This window comes from Dipodomys merriami, unplaced genomic scaffold (assembly GCF_024711535.1).
Source record: "Dipodomys merriami isolate MVZ:Mamm:240054 unplaced genomic scaffold, mDipMer1.0.p SCAF_78, whole genome shotgun sequence".
NCBI lineage: Eukaryota > Metazoa > Chordata > Mammalia > Rodentia > Heteromyidae > Dipodomys > Dipodomys merriami.
The window spans coordinates 1,910,373-1,933,563 of record NW_027206379.1 but is presented as its reverse complement, the minus strand read 5'-3'; the positions used below and the strand labels follow the sequence as shown (position 1 = coordinate 1,933,563).

General features: G+C 56.2%; 3 protein-coding genes and 1 non-coding gene across 7 annotated transcripts; 2 read left to right on the top strand and 2 right to left on the bottom strand.

Moving 5' to 3' along the window:
- The first annotated feature begins 1,595 nt into the window (after nucleotides 1-1,595).
- On the top strand, nucleotides 1,596-1,698 carry LOC138818838 (U6 spliceosomal RNA). Its single transcript, XR_011369228.1, has one exon. It is a non-coding gene; the product is annotated as a U6 spliceosomal RNA (small nuclear RNA).
- Nucleotides 1,699-4,556: 2,858 nt separating this feature from the next.
- Nucleotides 4,557-10,927, bottom strand: LOC138818592 (carabin-like). 3 transcript variants are annotated; one of them, XM_070009550.1, is made up of 10 exons: nucleotides 10,803-10,927; nucleotides 10,400-10,563; nucleotides 9,280-9,379; nucleotides 8,747-8,854; nucleotides 8,552-8,658; nucleotides 8,265-8,379; nucleotides 7,658-7,723; nucleotides 7,353-7,542; nucleotides 5,536-5,690; nucleotides 4,557-5,140 (listed from the first exon to the last, which is right to left on the bottom strand). In XM_070009550.1, the coding sequence occupies exons 2-10, from the start codon at nucleotides 10,534-10,536 to the stop codon at nucleotides 4,889-4,891; spliced, it is 1,230 nt and encodes a 409-aa protein (XP_069865651.1). In that variant the 5' UTR covers nucleotides 10,537-10,563; nucleotides 10,803-10,927; the 3' UTR covers nucleotides 4,557-4,888. The 3 variants fall into 3 exon arrangements, with proteins under 3 accessions (XP_069865651.1, XP_069865649.1, XP_069865650.1); XM_070009548.1 differs by having other exon boundaries at nucleotides 4,557-5,236; nucleotides 10,803-10,922; XM_070009549.1 differs by having other exon boundaries at nucleotides 4,557-5,236; nucleotides 10,821-10,913.
- Nucleotides 10,928-13,042: 2,115 nt separating this feature from the next.
- On the top strand, nucleotides 13,043-16,492 carry LOC138818825 (serine/threonine-protein phosphatase PP1-alpha catalytic subunit). Its single transcript, XM_070009981.1, has 7 exons — nucleotides 13,043-13,181; nucleotides 13,733-13,864; nucleotides 14,003-14,233; nucleotides 15,022-15,126; nucleotides 15,545-15,768; nucleotides 15,850-15,984; nucleotides 16,057-16,492. The coding sequence occupies exons 1-7, from the start codon at nucleotides 13,127-13,129 to the stop codon at nucleotides 16,165-16,167; spliced, it is 993 nt and encodes a 330-aa protein (XP_069866082.1). The 5' UTR covers nucleotides 13,043-13,126; the 3' UTR covers nucleotides 16,168-16,492.
- Nucleotides 16,263-22,745, bottom strand: LOC138818824 (cell cycle checkpoint control protein RAD9A-like). Of its 2 annotated transcripts, none has more exons than XM_070009979.1 (11): nucleotides 22,489-22,745; nucleotides 22,334-22,404; nucleotides 21,818-21,946; nucleotides 21,351-21,465; nucleotides 21,156-21,255; nucleotides 18,761-18,870; nucleotides 18,560-18,669; nucleotides 18,404-18,468; nucleotides 18,180-18,317; nucleotides 17,254-17,455; nucleotides 16,263-17,166 (listed from the first exon to the last, which is right to left on the bottom strand). In XM_070009979.1, exons 1-11 carry the CDS (start codon nucleotides 22,670-22,672, stop codon nucleotides 17,071-17,073), a joined length of 1,320 nt encoding a protein of 439 aa, XP_069866080.1. In that variant the 5' UTR covers nucleotides 22,673-22,745; the 3' UTR covers nucleotides 16,263-17,070. The 2 variants fall into 2 exon arrangements, with proteins under 2 accessions (XP_069866080.1, XP_069866081.1); XM_070009980.1 differs by having other exon boundaries at nucleotides 21,351-21,423.
- Between the last annotated feature and the right edge of the window lie 446 nt (nucleotides 22,746-23,191).

Here is a 23,191-nt window from a genome sequence, read left to right as displayed (position 1 = left end):
CTGGAGGGGGTCCGAGGACAAGTGTTACCCCCAGTACCCCAGCCCTGCCCACCTCACACTCCCCAGAGAATCGTCTAGAATGGCTCACTGGCTTTGCAGATCCCCATGTGCCCCCTGTAGCCTCCGTCAGTGAGAGGTAACCACCCCCGAAAACCAGTTCCTTGCTGTATGCGTGGCCCCAGCTCCCAGGGATCTGTGTGAGGGCCAGGCAGGAGTGGCTGTAGTCCAAAGAGTGAGCACTTGGGTGTTTAACAGGCTCTTAAACCTCTGGGGACTGCATTGGTCACCTTCGGGTGCAGGTTTGGCTGGGAAAGGGGTGCCTGGTGCTAGGCACTCTCTCAGTGGCCTAAGACAGAGTGTTCTTGCCTGGTTTCAGGCATGGGGAGGAGCACTACAATTCTTGGCCTTTATGCTTAGGAAAGTCAGCCCAGAGAGGTGATATGATTTGGTTGAGGCCACACAGCTGGTGACAGGCCATGCTGGGATCTTTTCTCTGCCAGAATGTGGCTCTCTGTGCCCAGTGTGTGGTGTTCTCCCATGCCCAGGTCAGGCTGACCAATACCAAGAAACTGGTGTTTACTTTGTAGGTGATGAGAGAAAAATTCTAAGTCCTAAATTTAGTCACAAAAGCAGGAGGTTGGAGGGCAGGGAATAACAGGAGTGAATCAGTGAACAAAAATACTGTTCTAGCCCAGCACCAATGGCTCACGCCTATAATCCTAGCTACTCAGGAGGCTGAGATCTGAGGATCAGGGTTCAAAGCCAGTTAGCCATGACAGGAAAGCCTGTGAGACTTTTATCTCAATTAACAACCAGAAAAACAGAAGTGGTGCTGTGGCTCAAAAAAGCTCAGGGACAACAAACACCCAGTCCCCGAGTTCAAGCCCCACAACCAACCAAAACCGAAACCAAAACCTCCATTCCATGTTCAGAAATATATGTTGAACCTTTTTTTTTTTTGGTCCGATGGTGGGGCCTGAACTCTGGGCCTGGGCGCTGTCCCTCAGCTATTCAGCTCAAGGCTAGTGCTCTACCACTTGTGAGCCACAGGGCCACTTCTGACTTTTTTTTTCTGCTTATGTGGTGCTGAGGAATTGAACTCAGGGCCTCATGCATGCAAGGCAAGCGCTCTACCACTAAGCCACCTTCCCAGCCCATGTTGAAACTTATCTCTGAGTCCCAGAAGTTGGACAGTGAGGATGCCATCACATTTTTATCATCTGACCAATCAGAAAGCAATGCTAAGCTGGGTGTGTTGGAACAGACCTATAATCTCAGTTACTCAGGAAGACAGGCAAGAAGATCACAAGTTGTGAGACTCTCAAACACAAAATATAAGCTGGGTGCTGGTGGCTCACACCTGTAACCCTGGTTTGAAGCCAGCTGGGGCAGAAAAGTCTGAGATATCTGATGTCCAGTAAACTATTCAGAAAAAGCCAGAAGTGGTCCTGTGGCTCAAGTGGTAGAACGCTAGTCTTGAGCCAAAGAAGCTCAGGGTCTGAAATGCAATCCCTGAGTTTAAGACCCAAGACACACACACACACACACACACACACACACACGCACACACGCACACACACACACACACAAATGCAGTGTTTCCTTTGGCAGCACATATGCTAAAATTGGAATGATACAGAAATGAGCCCGGCCCCAGCACAAGGAAAAACAAAATACAAAAGGGCTGTGGGCATTAATGGGTGAGGTGCGGTGCCCAGCAGGTGTGAGACTCTGGATTCAATCCTTAATACCTCAAATAAACAAACAAAAAGGAGAAACAATGCTAGAGCTGGGCGGGAAGGTGATTCACTGTAATCCTAGCCTCCAGGAGTTAGAGAGAGGGATTTGAAGTTAAGCCTACAAATCAAAATCCTGTCTCTAGTGAAAATGAGAAAGACTGCTTTTCTACCCCAAACATTGTCCGTCTTGTCGAGAGACCATGTAAACAAGTCAGATTTTCTTTTCCCAAAAACTTTCAAAGCCAGTACTTGGACTTGGTAGTTGTGACAAGAGATTTTTCCAACTGCCGGTCAGCCTTGTTGCTGGGTGCTGTGGGGACTTCTCAGGGGAAGTAAGAACTTGGTAAGGGCTGTGGGAATGTCTGTGAACACGTTTTTCACCTGGCTAGGAGCTGAATAAATGCTCTTCTGTCTCACGAGTTACACCAAGGGAGGACAATCAAGGTCAGGCAACTGCAGCCTGTACTAGAGCACAGGGACTGGGGCAGGCAGGCAGGGAACTTCTGCTGTTTCTGCAGGGAAGGGTGAACACCGCCCCAGGCTGAGCTGAACCAGCCATGGAGGAGTAGAGTGGGTAAACCAGCTCCTGCCCAGTGAGACCAGCGGGGAGAAGACTGGACCCACCCCTATTTACGGTAGAGCCCATTTGCCTTCCACTCTTTCCTGTGTCCCCCTCTTCCATCCTCAAGGTGGGTGCAGGCCAAAAGACATCACTGGGGGCCAGCCTGCAGAGGGAATCAATCACTGCTCTCCTACTCTGCAGTGTTGCAGGGCCCGCTGGGTTGTGTGATCATGCAGGATGACAATGGCAGAAAGGCACTGTCACGGCACACTCGCTCTCCTAGAAATGCATTGAGCCACTGCCCCAGAGTCCCTCCTTCCAGGTCATGGCTTCTGTGGCTGCTTCTGCTTCCCTCATGCTCCACAGAAGAGCTGAGCTATGGAGGGTGGGGTTGAAGGTGCTCAATTCAAGCTAGCCTAGCCTAGTCCATTTTGTAAAGGCCTCCATCCTGTCTGGCAGGTAAGGCTTGTGCAGAAACTGTTCTGCTGAATCCAAGCTGATCCCTGCTTGCAAGTGCCTAGAACAGCCATTTCTTCTAGATCGTAAGTGCTTACCAACCCCAGCCCTAACTCAACTTTTTTTTTTTTTGCCAGTATTGGGCCAGTTTTCTCCAGTAATGAACTCAGGGTCTGGGAGCTGCCCCTCAGCTTTTTCATCAAGGCTGAGCCTGTATCACTTGAGCCATAGATCCACTCCTGGATCTTTGCTGATTAATTGGAGGTAAGAGTCTCATGGACTTTCCTGCCTGGGCGGCTGGAAACCGTGATTCTGAGTCCTCGGCCTCCTGAGCAGCCGGGGTTACAGGCGTGAGCCACCAGTGCCTGGCAACCCTTAGGCTCTTGTTTACCTGTCACAGTGACCTGCTGGCTTCTCAGAAAAAATCTAATCAAACTCTTTCTCAACCTGTTGACAGGACTCTTTTTTTTTTTTTTTAAATCCCTCTTTATAACCAGGACATTGATTTTTTTTTTCTAAAAAGACCTCCCTAGACAAACAAAACTTCTCCAGGCCCAGTGAAAAGGCCCCTCCTGGGTTGGTAAACTACCCTCTCTCCTCTGCTGAATTCTGGCTCCGTGGGAGTGGGAGAGATCTGCCGAGACTGAGGGCCTAGCCGGGCGCCTGGCTAAGGGATAAGAACATACATGGAACATGTTTCTGCAGCCAGTAGCCCTGTCAACAGAACATTCCAGATTCAGGCTCTGACGAAGGCTTTGAAATGGTCAGCAAACACCACAGGGACAAAGTGCAGTAAGCTACCACAACCTGTCACACCTTCAAACTCTGCCTGAAGCGGCCCTCCCCAGCCCTGTTCTCTCCAGCGTGGTGTCACACTATCTCTACGGCCAAACTGATCTTGACTGGGCCCTCATGACCGGTGGGAAATTACCAGACCCATACCCACCCCAGCGCCCCAGCGGCGGTTCAGCGGGCAGCATGGTTTCTCTGTCAATCAGCTTTCCTAGAACCGCAGCTCCCGCCCCACGTCTCCATCAGCGCCGGGCCTGTGTGTTTGTGATCCTCTGCTGGGTCTCATTTCTATTGTTTCAGTGCCAAAAGACCCTATCTATCTCTAGTTTCAGGGCCAATGGAAAGGGTGAACAATCCCTACCTTATGGTCCCCCATGGAGTGAGGGCCTCCAGATCACTCTCCCACACTCTCCTCTCCTTTCCCACCTGCCGTTTGGTAGGGACCTGCCCAGAGATGCAGGCATCTGGGGATGGGCACTGTGGGGCCCAGGCCTGTTGTCTTAACAATAGCTCATGTACCAGGCACCCCGGGCACCCACGGGGGCAATTAGCGAGTGTAGGAGGGAGTTTCCATGGTGGCCGTCCCGAGGGGGTGCACCAGGGTGCAGGGAGGGACAAGGGCCGGTGGGACATTTCTCCTTTGTCCTGGGTACACTAGGCCTTTGTTCTTGCCTGGTGCTCTTTGGCAGCTGGAAGCAGGGGCATGAGTTGGGAGGTGGACTTGGGTTGGTGTCCCCACTCCCCTGGGAGTGAGGAAGCCTCCTGGGGGGGGCGGGGCTGAGGAGAGGAGGGCAGAGCCCACTCCCGAGCCCAGCCCAGCCTCCCCGCTCATGGCCAACAGTGCCAGTGCCTTACCTTACCTGCCATCCAGAGGCGGAGACAAGGCAGCTTCTCATTGGCTCTTGTTGCAGCCAATGAGAAGTGTGCATCCCAGGCAGGGCTGGGAGGGTGCATGAAAGAGTGGGCATGGAGGTCATCGAACAAACTCCATCCAGGCATCTGCTCGCTCAGACTTTATTCCAGCCCCTCATGAGCCGCCAGGGCATCCCTTAGCCCAGCACAACCTCACCCCCACACTCCATCCACGCTGGCTTTGGTGCTGGGGAGGGCTTGGGCACCAGCACAGCAGCATCATGATATGTGGCCCACTGGGCCCCCACCAGCCCCTCTGTGACCTTCCTTCATTTCCGTGTCTGTGCTGTGGGGAGCCCCGCCCTGCCCCCACAGCGTGGGCCTTGCCTGGAAGGGAGATGAGTCACCAAGTCCCAGCAGAAAAGTGTAGAACCCACTGTGGGCTGACATCCACCATTAGGATTGGGGGTACTGATCCTTGGTACCTTCAGAAGCGGGTGTCCAGGAAGGACACAGAGCTTCGATGGGCTCTGGGGGCGCCCTCCAGAGAGGCTCCTCGTGCCCGAGGCAGGAGCCCATGAAACGTCTTGCCACGGGTCTGGGGTTTGCGTCGAGGTGGCCTGGACTCCTCGGGAGGCTGGACCACAATTTGGGGCAGCTCAGGTTTGGGGCTTCCCCGCGCCCCTGCCAGCTGCTGGGCCTCAAAGATGGCTTGAGCTCCGGGAAGGCGGGCCTGCAGCTGAGGGTGTGGCCCCGGTGAGGACTCGGCCCGCTGGGCCAGCTGGACCCTGATTTCCCGCTGCAGGTCCCGCTCGGACAGGGCCACACTGTGTACCTGGGGAGAGCCATGGCGCTGAGGTTGCAGGCGCTGGGGGAGAGGCAGGAAGCCCTGGGTGCCTGGGGGGGAGGGGGCGGCGAAGGGGAGGGGAACAGGCAGTACAGAGTCCCAGGAAGTGGGTGAGGGCTCGGGGACTTGCAGACAGCACAGCACAGCACAGCACAGCACTGGAAGCCTGAGCTTTACACCATCTGCAGCTCAGAGATCAGGAACTCAGCCTGGGGGAGGGGGGGGTCTCACGTTGCCTCAGTTTCCCCCTCTGTGGAGCACAAAAGAAGGCAGGCAGAGACACCTACCTGGGACATGAAGATCTCCTCTTGCAGCTGGCTGGGGGCAATAGCTCGCAGGGCCCCAAGCGTCTCCAGGAGCCCCGGGCAGGCCCTGCGCTGCTCTGCAGTGCCCAGTGCCAGGCGCATCAGGGTCAAACCCACCCGGAACAGCACCTTGGCACCTGCATGGGAAGGGACTTAGTCACAGGGAGCAGAGCCCTGCACTACCTCAGTTCTGCTCCTTATCCTGTCCTCAGAATATGGATCCTGCTGGGTGCCAGTGGTCACGTCGGTAATCTTAGCTACCTGGGAAACTGAGGTCTGAGGATCATGGTTCAAAGCCAGCCTGGGCAGAAAAGTCCCTGAGACTCTTATCTCCAACCAACCCTCCAAAAAAATCTGGAATGGAGCTGTGGCTCAACAACAACAAAAAGCTCAGTGCTAGCACTCAGCCCTGAGTTCAAGCCCTAGGACCAGCACAGACTAACATAAAGGGAGCCTGTGCAAGGCATGTCCTCAAGTAGAGGGGTTGAAGTGGGCTTGGACATCTTGCCTGGCCTGAGTCTCGAGGTCTGAAGGAAGGGAGGTAACACATGGATGAAGACTTGAAAACTAGCAGCCAGAACACTAAGGGAGCTCCTGCTCTTAGCCCTGCATACGGGGTGCAGAGCACGCGTCCAATAGATGAATGAACTGATTTCTGGTACTTTTCTCTTTTTTTGGCAGTCCTGGGGCCTGAACACAGGGCCTGAACACCCTCCTTAATGCTTCTTTATGCTCAGGCTAGAATTCTATCACTTGAGCCACAGCACCACTTCGGGCTTTTTCAGGGTATGTGGGTGCTGAGGAATCAAACCCAGGGCTTCGTGCATGCTAGGCAAGCACTCTACCACTAAACCACATTTCCGGCCCTGATTTCCAGAACATGTAAGGTGTTTTTCTGGACATCACATGAAAAACAAAAAGGAGAAGGGTGGGGCTGGGAAGGTGGCTCAGTGGTAGAGCACTTGCCTTGCATGCATGAGGCCCTGGGTTCGATTCCTCAGCACCACATAAGCAAAAAGAAAAAAGCCGGAAGTGATGCTGTGGCTCAAGTGGTAGAGCGCTAGCCTTGAGCTGAAGAGCTGAGGGACAGCGCCCAGGCCCAGAGTTCAGGCCCCATGACTGGACCCAAAAAAAAAAAAAAGGAGAAGGGTTATTGGTGGGACATCAGGGCTGAGGCTCAAAGACCCCGAAAGCCCAGGTTGGCTCTGCTCTGATTGCCCAGCCCTGTGCACCTTGCGCCCTCTGGTCTCTGCTCACGTTCACCTCCACCAAAGAGCAACCGCTTCCTGCCACGCTCCTGTCACTCTCTGTCACCTCCTTGGTTTTATTTCTTCACGGCCCTGGTGACATGCTATAAATACCTTGTTAATTTGGTTACTGTCACCTCCCACCCCCATCCCCACCCCGGCAGAATGAGCAGAATGAAGTTCTCGCAGTGGAGGGGGTAGGCCAGTCCTGGCTACCTCTGGGTCCTAGAGGTGCTCAGCCAGAGCCTGTGGGCTTGGAGGAGAATTGGCTTCCTGTCCAAGGCCTCGTCCAGCCGTGCACACCCCCGAGCCACTCAGAGGTCACACAAGTGCCGTGGCCACCCCAGCTCCCGCCCTGGGCAGTGCCTCTTTTCCCAGTGTGGTCTTCGGCACAGCTGGGGGCTGGCGGCCATCCCATGGATGAAGTACCACCCAGGGCTGGGCGGTGTCCTCCAGAGACTCGCCCATGCCCCATGACGTGACCAAACCCCCCAGAAGGGAGCTGCCTCCCCAGTGCGCCCCGTGACCCGAGCCCCCGGCTGTCCCGCTCACCCTCGCTGAGGAAGGCATCCCAGACGCGCAGCACGGTGGGGAAGGGCAGCGAGCGCGTGAAGAGGCACAGGAACCACTCGGGCAGGTAGAGCAGGGGCCCCACGCCCGCCCGCTGCAGGTGCTGGTGCACGCGGGGAAGCAGCCGCCGCAGCAGCGCCGTGAACACATCAGCGTCCAGCCGCACCGCCTCCTGCAGCCACGTCCATCGGTCGAGGGCCACCCGACGCCTCCACTCCCAAACCCCAGGGTTCGAATCTCCGTCCCCAGCCCCCCTCCTGTCTCCAGTCTCCTTCCCAGACTCTCACCATGTGGGGCCCGTAGTAGCCGGGGAGGTAGAGCTCACAGATCTGCACCAAGCACCAGAAGGCCTCCTGAGGGCAGGGCAGAGGCCTTGAGTCCCCCCAAGGAAGGGAACACATATATGGGGGAAGGACTGGGAACGGGGTGCAAGGGGCTGGGTTTCTCCAACCACATGTGATGCCTAGGGGGGCTCTTATCAAAAGAGCCTGGCCTGCGGGGGAGGGGGGGCAGGCAGAGCTTGGAAGTCCCAGGACTCAGATGCTGGGTTTTGAGCATGGCCATTGGGGAGGCCCCAAAGTTCACTGTTCCTGGGACACTACAGAGTTTGAAGTTGGCATAGTCAGAAGATCAAGGTGAAAACTTCCCAATGGCTGGGGCCGGGGTTAAGATCAAAGGCCCCAGGTTCTTGGAGCCTAGGTCATTAGACCACGGTTGCTAAACCTCATGGAACAGGATCTGGGAGTAAAGGAACACAGGATCCTGAGTTCCTGAGACTGGAGGTCCTGGGTTCTAGAACTTGGATCATTGCTGGGGGGGACCCTAGCTCTCCAGGGACTGAGGGTCTCCATCGAGCTAAGGTCAGGGTCTTAGAGCAGGGTCAAGGTCACTCACCTCTGGGGGCAGGTGCATAAGCAGCACGGCAGCCACAGGACCCTGGGCCTGGCAGTAGCCTTGCTCCGGTCGGTACAGGGTGTAGGCCTTGAGAACCTGCAGGAGCCCCTGCTGCCTGTATAACGCCCCCCCCCAAATCAGGGCTCGCCCACCAGACATCCCTTTCCTCCCCTTGTACTCTGTAGATCCCTGTTCCCTGCTGAATCCCCAGAAACACAGGACAAACCCAGCTGCAGCACTTAGGGGTGGGGGGAGACTGGGGACGGTGGACATCTCCAGCCTCATACCCGTGGCCCTGGGGGGACACAAACATCTCGTGCAGAGGGAACTGGCGGTGCAGGTCCCTGCTGATGGTCTCCATCCACTGCGGGTCTCCGCGGGCGTCTGCCAGCTCCTGGGGGTGGGCAGGAAGGGAGCTGTGAGGGTCCAGGGTGTCAAGGACCTCTGGGAAGGGGAGATGGAGTCCCTGCTGATGTTGTCACCTGATAGGTGCCAGGGCTGTTCTTCTGACACACTCGGGCACCACACAGCAGAGGCCAGCACCGGGCCCGCAGCGCTGAGGGAATCCCCTTCCGGCACTGGATCTTCACCTATGCAAGAGGTGGATGGGCTCAGTTAGGCAGTCTTCCTGCACCTGCTGGCAAGCCTCAAGCAAACCTCCTGTTGTCCAAGGGCCACTTGGGTGGCAGGGAACAAAGGCCATAGCTTTTGGTTAACAGAGGGTGCCAATGCAGGCTCTCTCTGCTCTTCTCCCCCCTCCGCTTCTCCTCCATCTTTTTGTCAGTGGTGGGGCTGGAACTCTGGGCCTGGGCGCTCTCCCTGAGCTCCTCAGCTCAAGGTGAGTGCTCTACCATTTGAGCCACAGCGCCACTTTCGTTTTTCTGGTGGTTCATTGGAGATAAGAGTCTCACAGACTTTCCTGCCCAAGCTGGCTTTGAACCATGATCCTCAGATCTCCGCCTCCTATGTAGCAAGGATTACAGGTGTGAGCCACCAGTGCCCGGCTTGTTCTTACCTTCTTGTACCTACGGGACATAGTCTTTTCCCAGTGTGAGGTCATGTCCACCCACTTCATCTCTCTCTGGCGGATAAGGTCTGCAGGAGGACGATCCGGCCTAGGCGACATGTAACACAGGTGTTTCCCAGAAGCTGTTCCCTAGAGCCTCGACCTCACACCCTCCCCTTCATGCGAATATCAGCAGGACAGTCTGAAGAAGTAAGTGCCTAGGTGCTGGGGAAGGAGCGACCCAATGATGATTCATAGAGGGATCTGGGAACTAGAAGTCCTGAGTTTTAATCTGCTTCTGTCTCATTTCTGCTGTGTGACCTCAGGAAAGTTTCTGTCTGTCTCTGAACTTATTTTCCTGTTTATATATTGGGGAAGAGATGTAAATTCTATGACTCTGATCTGGGATTCCTGGGCAGAGATTACAAAGGGGGAAGAGAGCTGAAGCTGGCACTGATGGCTCACACCTGTAATCCCAGGTATAATCCCAGCTACTCAAGAGGCTGAGATATGAGATTTACAGTTTGAAGACAGCCTGGGCAGGAAAGTCTGTGAGACTATCATTTCCAATTAATCAGCAAAAAGCTGGAAGTGAAGCTGTAGTTCAAGTGGTAGAGTGCTAGCCTTCAGCAAAAGAAACTAAGGGACAGTACCCTGAGTTCAAGCCTAGTACTGGCCTACAAATAAAGGGGGATGGGTGGGAGGAATGATGTTGAGCTGCAGGAATACATTAAGGTGCTCAGAGGCTGGATGAAAGACACAAGGAAGTAGTGTTGCGGCTCAAAGTGGTAGAGCACACACCTTCAGCAAAAGGAGCTCAGGGACAGTGCCCAAGCCCTGAGTTCAAGCCCCCATGATGGAGGGGGTGGGGAGAGAGAGAGAGGCAGAGACAGACAGATGTATAGACAGATACACACACACACACACACACACACACGCACGCACACACACAGAGACACCATCTCTTCACTGCCCTTCCACCTCGAGTCTGAGGAAGGATGGCAGTGGTTGAATCCTGGGCTCAGTTCTTACTACCAGACCTTCTCAGACCAGTGTGGTTAGGCCTCACTCCAGAATTTAGGCCTCAGATCCTGCACCCCCCCATCCCCCCATAACCTTGTCCACTCACCCTGGCTCTGCTGAGCTGCCCCCGATGAAGCCATACCGGTCAGCCTGGCGATAGGGACTGGGCCCGTTGAGCTCTGAGTCGGATCCCAGAGAGCTGGAGTCCTCCTGCGCCAGGTCCTCCCCCAGGGCCCGGGCCATGATGCCCCAGAGCCCCGAAGTCACAGACTGCAAGATGTGCAAGGGCCGGGATGAGGGGTCACTCCTGGCCAGGGTTCCCCACCAGTAATCCCCAACCTCAGGCCTGGCAGTAGGGCCAGAGGGACTAGGTTTGGGGGTCTTTCATCAAGCCCCCTGTGTGCCCTCTTTTATTGGGTCCTGGGCTAGGCCCTGAAGTGACAGAAAGGTGGAGACTCAGTGCAGAGACCTGACCCAGGCCCAGGCCCAAGCCAACCAGACCAGCTCACCTCTCTGCTGTATCTCACCTCCGCTTACTTCCTCTTCAAACAGCTTCAGTAGCTGGTTGGGGGCCCCTCCCAAACAGAGGGGGGTGACCCCTTCCTCTGTGAGGCTCTTCCTGCCTACCCCAGTGCTCCCGAGCCACAGGCTCCTCCCCTGTCTCTCAAGCAGCTTGGGCCTGCCAGAGATGAAGACAAGACGCCAGGGCATCTCAATTTGAGGTTACTGATCTGTAAAACACCCAACGTAGGGCTCCAAGAAGAATTACAGTTGGTTTAATGTTTTCTCTTTAAAAAGTTATATATATATATATATATATATATATATATATATATATATATATATTTTTTTTTTTTTTTTTTTTTTTTTTTTTTTGCGGGTCATGGGCCTGAACTCTGGGCCTGGGCACTGTCCCTCAGCTCTTCAGCTCAAGGCTAGCACTCTACCACTGGAGCCACAGCGCCACTTCCAGCTTTTTCTGTTTATGTGGTACTGAGGAATCGAACCCAGGGCCTCATGCATACAAGGCAAGCACTCTACCACTGAGCCACCTTCCCAGCCCCTAAAGTAATAATTTTTTTCCCCTCAATGATGGGGGTGTCCTGGGGCCTTGCACACACCAGGCAAGTACTTGGTTCTGAGCTACAACTCCAGGCTGCATGCACACAATGAACTAGTGCTATGCTACTCCAAAAGTAATGGTGACCCCACACCTGTGGCTCATGCCTGTAATTCTACATACTCAGGAGGCTGAGATATGAGGATCACAGTTCAGGGCAGAAATGTCTATGAGACCCTATCTCCAATTAACCACCCAAACAGCTGGAAGTGCTTTGGCTCAAGTGGGAGGGCTACCCTTAAGCACAAAAGCTCAGGGACATTGCCCAGGCTCTGAGTTGAAGCTTAGGGCCAGCAAACACACACACACACACACACACACACACACACACACACACACACACGCTTAAAAAAACAAAACAAAACCTAATTTAGTGGGGGTAAAGGAGGCTCACACCTGTAATCCTACCTACTCCAAAGCTGAGAGAGGAAGGATCTTTTGATACTAGCCAGGAAAGTTCACAAAACCCAAGGGAAAGGGAAAAAAATAATAATAAAGCTGGAGGTATAGCTCAGATGGTAGAATGCCATCCTAACAAGAGGGAGGTCCTGAGTTCAAATCCCAGTACCCTTTAAAAAAAGATTTAGGGCTGGGAAGGTGGCTCAGTGGTAGAGCACTTGCCTTGCATGCATGAGGCCCTGGGTTCGATTCCTCAGCACCACATAAGCAAAAAGAAAAAAGCCGGAAGTGGCGCTATGGTTCAAGTGGTAGAGCGCTAGTCTTGAGCACAGAGGCTCAGGGACAGCGCTCAGACCCCGAGTTCAAGCCCCAGAACTATCACACACTAAAGAAGGCAGGGCTGGGAAGGTGGCTCAGGGGCAGAGCGCTGGCCTCGCGGAGGCCCTGGGCTCCATTCCTCAGCACCACAGACACAGAAAAAGCCAGAAATGGCGCTGTGGCTCAAGTGGTAGAGTGCTGCTAGCTGTGAGCACAAAGAGGCTGGAGGCCAGCGCCCAGGACCAGAGTTCAAGCCCCGGGCCGGCAAAGAGAAGAGAAGCGAAGACAGGAGGCACAGGCAGTGTGAGCAAAGCATCCTGAGCTCAGACACGGCTGCCAGCGGCCTGGAAGCCACGGAGCCCCCGTGCTGGGGTAGCTGAGCCTCAGTTTCCTTTCCTGAACGTTGACGACTTTCCCCACAGTGACTAATCTACGCGCGCACACACACCGGCCCCGAGCTGGGGCGGGAAGGACGGCTCCGCCTTCCGCAGAGAAAAACAACTTCCACAGAACTTCCGGTCCCAAATCCTCCGACCGCCGCCGAGTGACTCCCCAGGGGCGGGGCAGGGTCGGTCCCGCCCCCGCCCGGCAGGCCCCGCCCCGCCCGGCAGGAGGCCCGCCCCTGCAGGCCCCGCCCCCGCCCGGCAGGCCCCGCCCCCGCCCGGCAGGCCCCGCCCCGCCCGGCAGGAGGCCCGCCCCTGCAGGCCCCGCCCCCGCCCGGCAGGCCCCGCCCCGCCCGGCAGGCCCCGCCCCGCCCGGCAGGAGGCCCGCCCCCGGGCCGCCGAGGTCACTGCGCTTCCCTGCCAGCGGGGGCGCTAGAGCACGGGGCACCGGCGGGGCGGGGTGGGGCGGGGCGGGGCGGACGGCCGAGGAGGCGGGGCGGCGGGCCGGGGGCGGGCTGGGAGGGCGGAAGGAGAGGCAGGCCGGAAGAAGGCTCCGAGAGGGCGGGAGGCAGGAGCAGGCCCGTAGCTGTTGGGCCGGAGCGGCGGCGCCGCCATGTCCGACAGCGAGAAGCTCAACCTGGACTCTATCATCGGGCGCCTGCTGGAAGGTGGGCTGGGGTGGGGAGGGGCGGCCCCCGCCGCGCCCTGGCCCCGGCCCGGCCCGGCCCGGAAGCGGCGCGCGGGCGGGTCTGACCCTCCGAGGGCCAGCTTGGACTGGGCGGGGACGGGCCGCGCGGTCCCGAGGCCTCAGCCTCCCCTCCCCCCGCCGCGGGCACGTCCCGGAGGTCGGGGCGCCCTCGGGTGGGGGCAGCCACCCCCTCCGAGCCCGAGCCCGGGGCGCACGCCTGGCCTGGGCTCTTGGGGCGGGGGAGAAAGCTATGAAACCTAGCCCGGAAAGGGGTCCTGCGCTATTAGGACATGGGTGACAGGCCCCGTGCCCACAGACCCGTCTCGAGGGTCTCCAGGGTGGCTGGGGTCTTGCCTTGGGAGAGAGGCGGAGAATCCTGGGATCAGGGTTCACCGATGCCTGTGGCCCAGGAGAGGCCCAGGTCCCCCCTTTCCCCCCCCCAAAAGCGGGGCCAAGAGACCACCCCACCCGAATCGCCCCGCTTCCTTCCGTCTGAGGACCCGGGGCCTTAACAGCCCATTGCGCTCCCAGTTCAGGGCTCGCGGCCTGGAAAGAATGTACAGTTGACAGAGAACGAGATCCGTGGTCTGTGCCTCAAATCCCGGGAGATTTTCCTGAGCCAACCTATACTTCTGGAGCTGGAGGCCCCCCTCAAGATCTGCGGTGAGCTCCTAGCCAAGCCCTGACTTCTTGAAAATGACATTGATCCTTCCCAAAGTTCCTGGATCTCTTTTCTCTTGAGCCCCATTTCTGGCCCTGGGTTCAAGTTCAGGTCTTACCTCTAACTTCCCTGGATCACAGGTGACATCCACGGCCAGTACTATGACCTTCTGCGGCTGTTTGAATATGGTGGCTTCCCTCCAGAGAGCAACTACCTCTTCCTGGGGGACTATGTGGACCGAGGCAAGCAGTCTTTGGAGACCATCTGCCTGCTGCTGGCCTATAAGATAAAGTACCCTGAGAATTTCTTCCTGCTCCGTGGGAACCATGAGTGTGCCAGCATCAACCGCATCTATGGCTTCTATGATGAATGTAAGTGGTCTGACTGTTGAGGACTGCCTGGGGCAGGAACTGCACTCTCTGCTCTGCATGGGACCTTCGTATTGGCCTGGTGTCATAATGCTTGGTGTACTTGGGAGTGCTTGGAGGCCCCATCCCTTCATACCTGTCTTCTCTGACCTGCAGCTTGGTAATCTAGAGGGGCCTGGTGTATAGATATACCTGGAGGGTTGCTCCCAGGGCCCTGCTTGATGTCAGGTCCTTCACCAGGACGTCCGGTAACTGAGCACTTAGGATGCCCTGGTGTACACTAGACTTTGCTGGTCCAAAGCAGAGATAAAGCAGACCTGGTTTGGGCTTGGCCCTACTCAAGCCTATGAGTACGTACGTCAGACTGGAATTTGGGTTCTGTGGACCTTAGGTGCTTTAGAATTATTCCTGGAAGGTAGGTAGGGGTGTGGTGAGGTAGAGGTGGAAGGCTTGCCTTCAATCTTCTAGCTATCCCACAAAGTACCCTAGAAGAGCCAGAGAGGGGGCTGGGAAGGTGGCTCAGTGATAGAGCGCTTGCCTTGCATGCATGAGGCCCTGGGTTCGATTCCTCAGCACCACATAAACAAAAAGAAAAAAGCCAGAAGTGGTGCTGTGGCTCAAGTGGTAGAGCACTAGCCTTGAGCTGAAGAGCTGAGGGACAGCGCCCAGGCCCAGAGTTCAGGCCCCAGGTCCAGACCCAAAAAAAAAAAAAAAAAAGAGCCAGAGAGCCAGGCTGAGGGTGGGGTGGCATGGGCAGGCCGCCCTATAAGCCATCTCTTTTCTGTATACAGGCAAGAGACGCTACAATATCAAACTGTGGAAAACTTTCACTGACTGCTTCAACTGCCTGCCCATCGCAGCCATTGTAGACGAGAAGATCTTCTGCTGCCATGGAGGTGAGGGGGGCTGTAGGTGCGTACTGAGAGACTCCTGGGAAGGGAGCAGCCAGACATGTCTACAGGCCTTACAACAAAGCTGTTAATAGGCACCTGGAATAGCTCTTGGGCTCTTCTTGGATATTGCTTCTCATAGGAAGTCCCTTTCTCCCTCTCCCCCCACTGCTAAGCCATACTCTTTCTGGCTGCGGCATGCAACATCCTGTATGGAACTCATTTGTCTCTTTTCAGGCAGGAGCATCTTTGTGCTTATGTTCTGGACTTGGAAAAGGCTGAGGGAGATGGTTCCTGCCTGCCTGGGCTTCAGGAGTCCAGGAGAGGGGCCCAGTGATGTTGGGAGCGTGAGGCTGGGAGTCGAAAGCTCCCTAGAGGAGTGGGGGCTTGCTTTGAGTTTTGAGGAAGTATCCTGTCCCAGCAGGCTTGTCCCCAGACTTGCAGTCCATGGAGCAGATTCGGCGTATCATGCGGCCCACAGATGTGCCTGACCAGGGCCTGCTGTGTGACTTGCTGTGGTCTGACCCTGACAAGGATGTGCAGGGCTGGGGCGAGAACGACCGAGGTGTCTCCTTTACCTTTGGGGCTGAAGTAGTGGCTAAGTTCCTACACAAGCACGACTTGGACCTCATCTGCAGGGCACACCAGGTATGGGTTGGTGGCCCTGGGTTGGGGCAGTAAGGGGAATGGGTAAACTTGGCAGACCCAACTATTTTTGTTCTTGCCCAGGTGGTAGAAGATGGTTATGAGTTCTTTGCCAAGCGGCAGCTGGTGACACTTTTCTCAGCTCCCAATTACTGTGGCGAGTTTGACAATGCTGGCGCCATGATGAGCGTGGATGAGACCCTCATGTGCTCCTTCCAGGTGGGTGTGGGGAAGGGGCCAGTAGGCCCTGTGGGTCACTGCCGGGGACCTGACCAGCTCTGTCTCTTTTAGATCCTCAAGCCCGCTGATAAGAACAAGGGCAAGTATGGGCAGTTCAGTGGTCTGAACCCCGGAGGCCGCCCCATCACCCCACCCCGCAACTCTGCCAAAGCCAAGAAATAGCCTCCGTGTGCCGCCCGCCCCTCTGCCCAGATGATGGATTGATTGTACAGAAATCATGCTGCCACGGCGGGCCCACCCACCACAGGGACACAGCATCAGTGTCTCCTTTCTTTTTTTAATGGATCAATAGCAGCATCCAGTCCCTCAGGGCTCCCTCCCACCTGTCTCTCCAGTGGCTGCAAGTGGGATCCTGGGGCCAAGGCTGCAGCTCAGGGCAATGGCAGGCCAGATTGTGGGTCTTCAGCCTGGCTTGGCCACAGGGCTGCCAGCCAGACCCTGGGGCAACCCATCTGGTCTCTTGAATAAAGGTCAAAGCTGGATTCTCGCCACGGCCTGTTTCCTTGTCCCAAACACTGGGCCTGGCAGCCCTTCTACACAAAGCCATTTGGGAAGGCAGGCTGGCTGGGCACAGGCCCAGCCAGGGTAACCCCAGCTACATGAGTCAAATCCAGAGGCTCTTAAAAATTCCAAGGCAGGGCCAAAGTGTTGGGAAAATAAGAAATTATCAGCCACATGGGGGGGGGGGGGTCCCAGTGGTGTGTCTGGGGGAAGGGCAGCTCGTGATTCGTAGTAGGAGTAAATCAACAGCACTATGATTTTTTCTTAGAGGTAAGCCTCAAGAAGGCAGGCTTTCAGCCCTGGCCAGATGGCTAGAACTTAGCTTGAGACTCTGTGGTGAAGAGGTGAGGACCTGCCAGTTAGATGGCTTCTAGCCACCAGACCTGGGAAGAGGCATGATTGATTGCAGTCTGGAGGGAGATGACAGGACTCAAGCCAAACATGGTGGAGTGGGGCCTGCAGGAGGCAAGCAGAACTGCCAGCACTGCCCTTATGCCATACCCTGGTCAGAGCCCCTGTCCTTCCCTGCTGGAACTTCTAGTCCAAGGCCTTTAGCTTCTCAGCTCAGCCTTCACCATCACTGTCTTCAGCCAGCACAGGGCTAGGGCCCTGGGGGGAGTGTACAGGAGCTAGGATGGAGCCAAAGAACAGCGAGCGGAACTGGAAAGGGAACAGAGGAAGCCCATGAGTTCTGCAGGCTGTTCCCTTCCGCCCCTCCCAGCCCTTGCCCCTACAGCCTGCCTCTACCTTCTTGGGTGGGGGAGTGCCAGGCACTGTGCTGGGCTCAGCTTCTTCATCAGCGTGCAGGCTGGGGTCGTGGGAGGTCTGGAAGCCAGGTGAAAGAGAAATGGGGGGCTGTGCCCGAGAGCCTGAGCTGCCTGCAGCAGTTTCCATGGCAATCATGTAAGAGTCAATGTCATCACTGGCAAAGTCATCCAGCTGGGATGAGCTGTAGGCAGAGACAGTGTCAAGAATAGGGAGAGAATAGGGTACAGACACCCCACCTTAGAAGGCCCAACAGGAGGTAGGGGCCTCAAGACTGCTTGTGAGCTCTTGGTTTTATTACTTCCTGATTTGACTGGAGAGGAGAGGATGCAGGGGTTAAGTGGGGGCTTCCTGAAGGGAGTAGGCCTGGAATCCCTTTGATCAGAGTTCAGGTAGGGGCCTGAGGGAGGCATCCTGGGGTCTATTTAGCTCAGCTGGGGGAGGGAAACGGCAAACCCTGTGAATGAAGGCCACAAGGGGGCCCAAGCACCTCCCCCCACCCCCTTCCCGGGAGACAGGAGCTGGAGCACACTGGAGCTCAGGGACATGCCGGGCTGGGGGCCAGACTAAACTTCCTCTGCTTCAGCTACACTGGGCCCATCCTCCCCACCCCACCTGCCCTCCCAGCCACCTGCTTCCTCAACCCCAGGCAGCCCACAGCCTCTAGCAGCTCTTTTCCTCCTTGGCCTGGGAGGCGGCTCAGAGGGAAGGACTCAGCCAGAGGAGGAAGCCAGTGGGACCTCAGGGACGCTTCTCAGTGGGAGGGGTCTTAGTACATCTGACCAAGAAGGCTGCGCCTCCAGGGCTGGGGCCTGGCAGGAAGTGTGCTATGTTGGGGGGAGGTGCGGAAGCTGCAAACAACAAAGATGGAGGGCGGGGGAAGGGAGGCAGGGGGCTGGTGCCCTCACCTGTGAGCCTGCAGCTGAGGTGCTGTCCTGGGGAGCTCCGGGGAGCCCAGGTACTGCAAGTGTGGGTCCAGGTCTGCAAGTGTGGCCAAAACAAAGTGGCCATCCAGCAGTGAGTCCTCAATGGTAAAGATGGCTGGCCTTGGCAATGAACAGACATAGCGAGGTCATTCCTCTCCTGGGATCCCAAAGCCCTTCCTCCCCTGGGCAGAGGCCTGGGGAATTACCTTCCTGGGGCATCAAAGTGAATGCTAAGAGGCAAGTTCGCTGACTCTGCAAAGCTCAGGAGCCCCTGAGAGGAAAGAAGCAGGCGGTGAGGGCCTGGGCTGGGCGGGAGGATAAGTGGGTGGGGTGGGGTGGGGTGGGGGTGTGGGGGAACTCACCCTGAATTCCTTGAGGCAGAATGTGATAGCTACCCCTTCTGGAGCCTGCAGTTGCTGGAAATCCTCTTCCCCGATGCTCATCTCAGTTACCATGGCTTTCACAGTGCTGTCTGCAGGGGCCGGCACAGGAAGAGCCTGGGTCCCTGGCTCCAACCCCACTCCCAGCTGGGGTCCCTCCCAGGGCATGTCCAGCTCCCTCACCTGCCTCTTCTTCCTGGTAGCTACGCAGGATGACCCGGCGGCCACGGCCAATGCCCAGTGTCACTTCAGCCAGTGCAGGGGAGAAGGGCAGAATGGCATCCCCCAGTACTCTGTGAGGAGGGCAGAGTGTCACACCCGAAGGAGCCAAGGCAAGGCAGTGACTTACACATGAATGGTGGGTGTGCAGGCCTAGCACATGCAGGGATGAGTGGACAGTATTGCTTGCCAGGTCAAAAGCTTCTGAGTGAAGGGGCAAGCAAAGAATCTGGAGAAGGATGCAGCAAGGCTGGGCAGGCAGCCCCTGACTAAGCAGTGGTAGGAGAGGGCCAGAGGGCCAGGGATGGGACACAACTATATACATTCTGCTCCTAGGAATCTGGCCCCCAGAGAGCCCTTACAGCTGGAGGTGTGGCTTGCCCAGCATGGAGAAGGCCCTGAGATCCATCCCACCACTGAGGGGGAGGGGGACAGGGTGGGAAAAACAAATCTTTCTCTTCCGGGCTGGGAAGGTGGCTCAGTGGTAGAGCGCTTGTCTTACATGCATGAGGCCCTGGGTTCGATTCCTCAGCCCCACATAAGCAAAAAGGAAAAAAAAGCCAGAAGTAGCCCACGACCTGACCAAAAAAAAAAAAAAAAATCCTTCTCTTCTAAGGATACATGTTGCCAAATGTTTGCAGAAAAATAACATCTGGACTTTGCCTGGAAACCACTGAGGAGCTGGGGATGTCTCTCAGAAGTTCAGCACTTGCCTAGAACACTTAAGAGGTCCTGGGTTCCATGCCCAGTATGGCAAAAACAACCAAAACAAAAAGAAACAATTGCTCATTTTGAAAAAGGGACAGAATAAGGTGATAACCTTCCCTCCTTCTCTACCCAAAGCAGTCCTAGCTTAATAGACTCTGGGGAAACAGATATCAAGACCCAAGGGGGACCTTCAGTCATCATGAAAAATGAATTTGAGTGGGGGAAGTCTCTTCTCTGCTAGTTCTTGGGGACCTTCACTTGAGCCCCCTTCTCCATGCCCTGTGCAACCCTGACTGGTCAGTGCTACCTGACCAGTCAGCAACCCTCCTGGACCTCCACCTCCCTGCCTAGCCTCCTTCCTTGTCTTGAGGATTCCCCAGAACTACAGCCGGGAAGGAAAGAGGCTTTCTTTGAATGAAGGTAACTAGGCAAGAGAGGGGCTTTGTACCTCTGTTAAGGATAGCCACTCAAGGTTAGTCAAGAAATTTGCCTGCAGGTCACAGATAAGACTTGCTATATGAGGTATCAGACCTCTGAGAAGGCAGGCTCCTAGAGACAGAGAATAGGGCAGGGTGTCCTGCCCCCTCCATGCCAGCACCTGTTTTCTTTCTTTTTCTTTTTAACCAGGGCCTCATACCCTCACTGCACTTTTTTTTCTCAAGGCTATCTACCACTTGAGCTGTGTCTCTAGTCCAGCATTTTGATGTTTAATTACTTTTCTGCCTGAGCTGGCTTCAAACCATGATCCTTCAGGTCTCAGCCCCGTAAGTAGCTACATGTGCCCCTGGTGCCACTGACCAGCCTGTGCTTTTAGTAACTGTAGAAGGACCTGGGCTGAGGGAAATCTAGGTTCACAGAAAATCCAAAGGCTAAAATGAAAAAGTTTGGGTGTTGGTGGTTCACACCTGTAATCCTATCAATTTAGGAGGCTGAGATCTAAAGATTAATGTTTGAAACCAGCCCAAGGGGCTGGGAAGGTGGCTCAGTGGTAGAGCGTTTGCCTTGCATGCATGGGTTCAATTCCTCAGCACCACATAAGCAAAAAGAAAAAAAAAGCCAGAAGTGGTGCCATGGCTCAAGTGGTAGAGCGCTAGCCTTGAGCTGAAGAGCTGAGGGACAGCACCCAGACCCAGAGTTCAGGCCCCACGATCGGACCCCCCCACCCCCCAAAAAAAAGAAAAAAAAGAAACCAGCCCAGGTAGGAAAGTCCAAGAGATTTTTTACCTTCAATTAATTACCAAAAAGCCAGAAGTGAAGTTGTGGCTCAAGTGGTAGAATGCTAGCCTTGAGCTAAAAAGCTAAGTAACACAGGCTGGGAATGTGGCTTAGTGGTAGAGTGCTTGCCTAGCATGCACAAAGCCCTGGGTTTGATTCCTCAGTACCACATAAACAGAAAAAGCCAGAAGTGGTACTGTGGCTCAAATGGTTGAATGCTATCCTTGAGCAAAAGAAGCTCAGGGACAGTGCTCAGGCCCCGAGTTTAAGCCCCAGGACTAGTGCCCCCCGACTCCTCCCCCCCAAAAAAGGTTAAGTGACAGCATCTCAGCCCTGAGTTCAAGCCCCAGTACATATAAACACACACATACACATATGTGCACATTCACACACATACCCTTGAAGCCCCAGAGAGGAGTGGCAAGGGCAAGCTCACCTTGCTGGGGCACGGAGCACATGGGGGCATGAGGCTGGGTTGAAGACAGCCTGTAGAGATTCACAGTCCTGGAAGGACAGGTTGTGAGTCTTCTTCACCCCTGGATGGCCAGACAGCGTCTCAGTGGGCCTTGTCAACCTTCCCCCAGCCTTCCCTCTGGCTCAGGACCCCCTGTCTGAGTAGCTGCCCACTCACCATACTTGCAGTGCAGCTGGATCACCAAGCTGCTGCTCCGGCTACTCAGGGAGATGCAGCACTTTTCCACAGTCTTCTCCAGTGTTGCCAGAGAACGGAAGACAGACAGGAAGGACTGAGTGGGAGTAGGACACATCAGCCTGGCAAGTCCAATGTAGGCTCTGTCCCATAACTAGCCTAGCATGTATGATAAAGGGACCCCATGATATTCAGGGCATCTGCACACTTGCTCATGTTTTCGCTGCCTGGAAACCTGCCATCCTCCCAACATGGCTCCCACACCCCCCACCCCTACACACACGCACACACACCACACATACCATTAGCTTCTGTGGGCCTTATACTGTGCCCCTAGCTGCATTTTGCATTGGGTTGCTACTTAAAGTTCACTCTTCAGTGACCCACCACAGGTGTATAGCTGTGGAGATGCCGGGGGTGTGGGGAATACCCCTGCTGAAAGACCTCACCTTCATCTGTATCTTACAGCGCAATGTGTCCAGATCAGAGGTGGCCACCTGGTACTGCTGGAAGAAGAGTGGGGCAAAGAGGAAGCAGGCATAGGCAGAGCGCGAAGAGTTGACAGTCCGGAGGGAGAGCTGGGACACAAGCAGCAGGAAAAAGGACATGGTTAGGGGCAGTGACGAGTCCATCCTTCTGGCCTACTTTTGCCTGCACTTGCCTCATGGCCATCGTGTGTGAAAACCACCCTACCCCGTGGAGGCAGCTGTACCCTCTTCTGAAGCGCTCTCCGGACGCTCCCACAGCGCGGGGGCCGCACTTCCCGCTCTGTGATACTATTCCTCTAAGTCGACCTCACCCGCACACACCCTCCACTGGGCCCTCCAGAAAGGCAAGAGCTTTCAGTGCACACAGGAGCCGGGGAAGAAGACAAACTCAAGTCACGTCCTAATCACAGAGGAGGAAACGGAAACTTCGCAGGCAAATCTGCTCACGATCCTCCGCCCCAAGACCCAGCCCCTCACCCCATCATCCAAGGGTTCCAGGTAGAGCTCGTCCCCCATCCGGGACAGGGAGTGGACGGCCTTGCCGAGCACTGCAGGGAAGAGGGTAGAGACGGGGTTAAGGTGGCGCCATTGGCTGGCTCACATGCCCCGCCGCTAGGTCGGCCCAAACTCACCCTTCACGTTGCCTCCAGTGACCAGGCACTTCATGCCGTCCAAGCACCACACGCGGGCCCAGCCTGCGATCGGGGTGAGACTGAGAACTCGCCTGCATAAGGTCCCGTAACTGGGGCCGGGCAGCCACAGCACAAGTCCTGAGTAATCTTCCCGCGCGCCGCCCCCGGCCGGCCCCGCCCCCATCTCCTTATTGGCCTAGACTCAGGCGCTTCCGTCACGTGAGAAAAACGTTCGTCGACTCGGCGGTCACGTGACGGAGTTCGTTCTGGGGTGGACCCGGGTCACGTGACCCGGCGCTCGGGCTCCCTCTTGGCTCCCGGCGTCCCCTTCCCCCGATCCACTCGCTGCTGGTACGCGTCCGTGAAATCCGAGGCGCTCCGTGGGACACACGGTGGGCCGCGCGCCGCAGCAACGGCCCGAGAGGACAGAGCTGCGGGGCTCGAGGTGCCGGGCGGCGGGTCCGGCCCTGGACGGGGAGTGCCGTCTCCGCAGGTTTCCCTGGTAACTGTCCGGGACTGAGGGGTTGAAGCGGAACCGTCTTCACGCGGTCGGGTCTGGGATTGGGGGCGGCGGCGGCCCCGGCTCTCCCGGGAAGGAAGAGGACTGCCTGCACGCGGGTTTCGGGATCCTTCGCCGATCTGCACTGATGCATGGAGAGAGGACGGAAGTTTCCCGGAAGAAGGGGATCGAAGGGGCTACCTA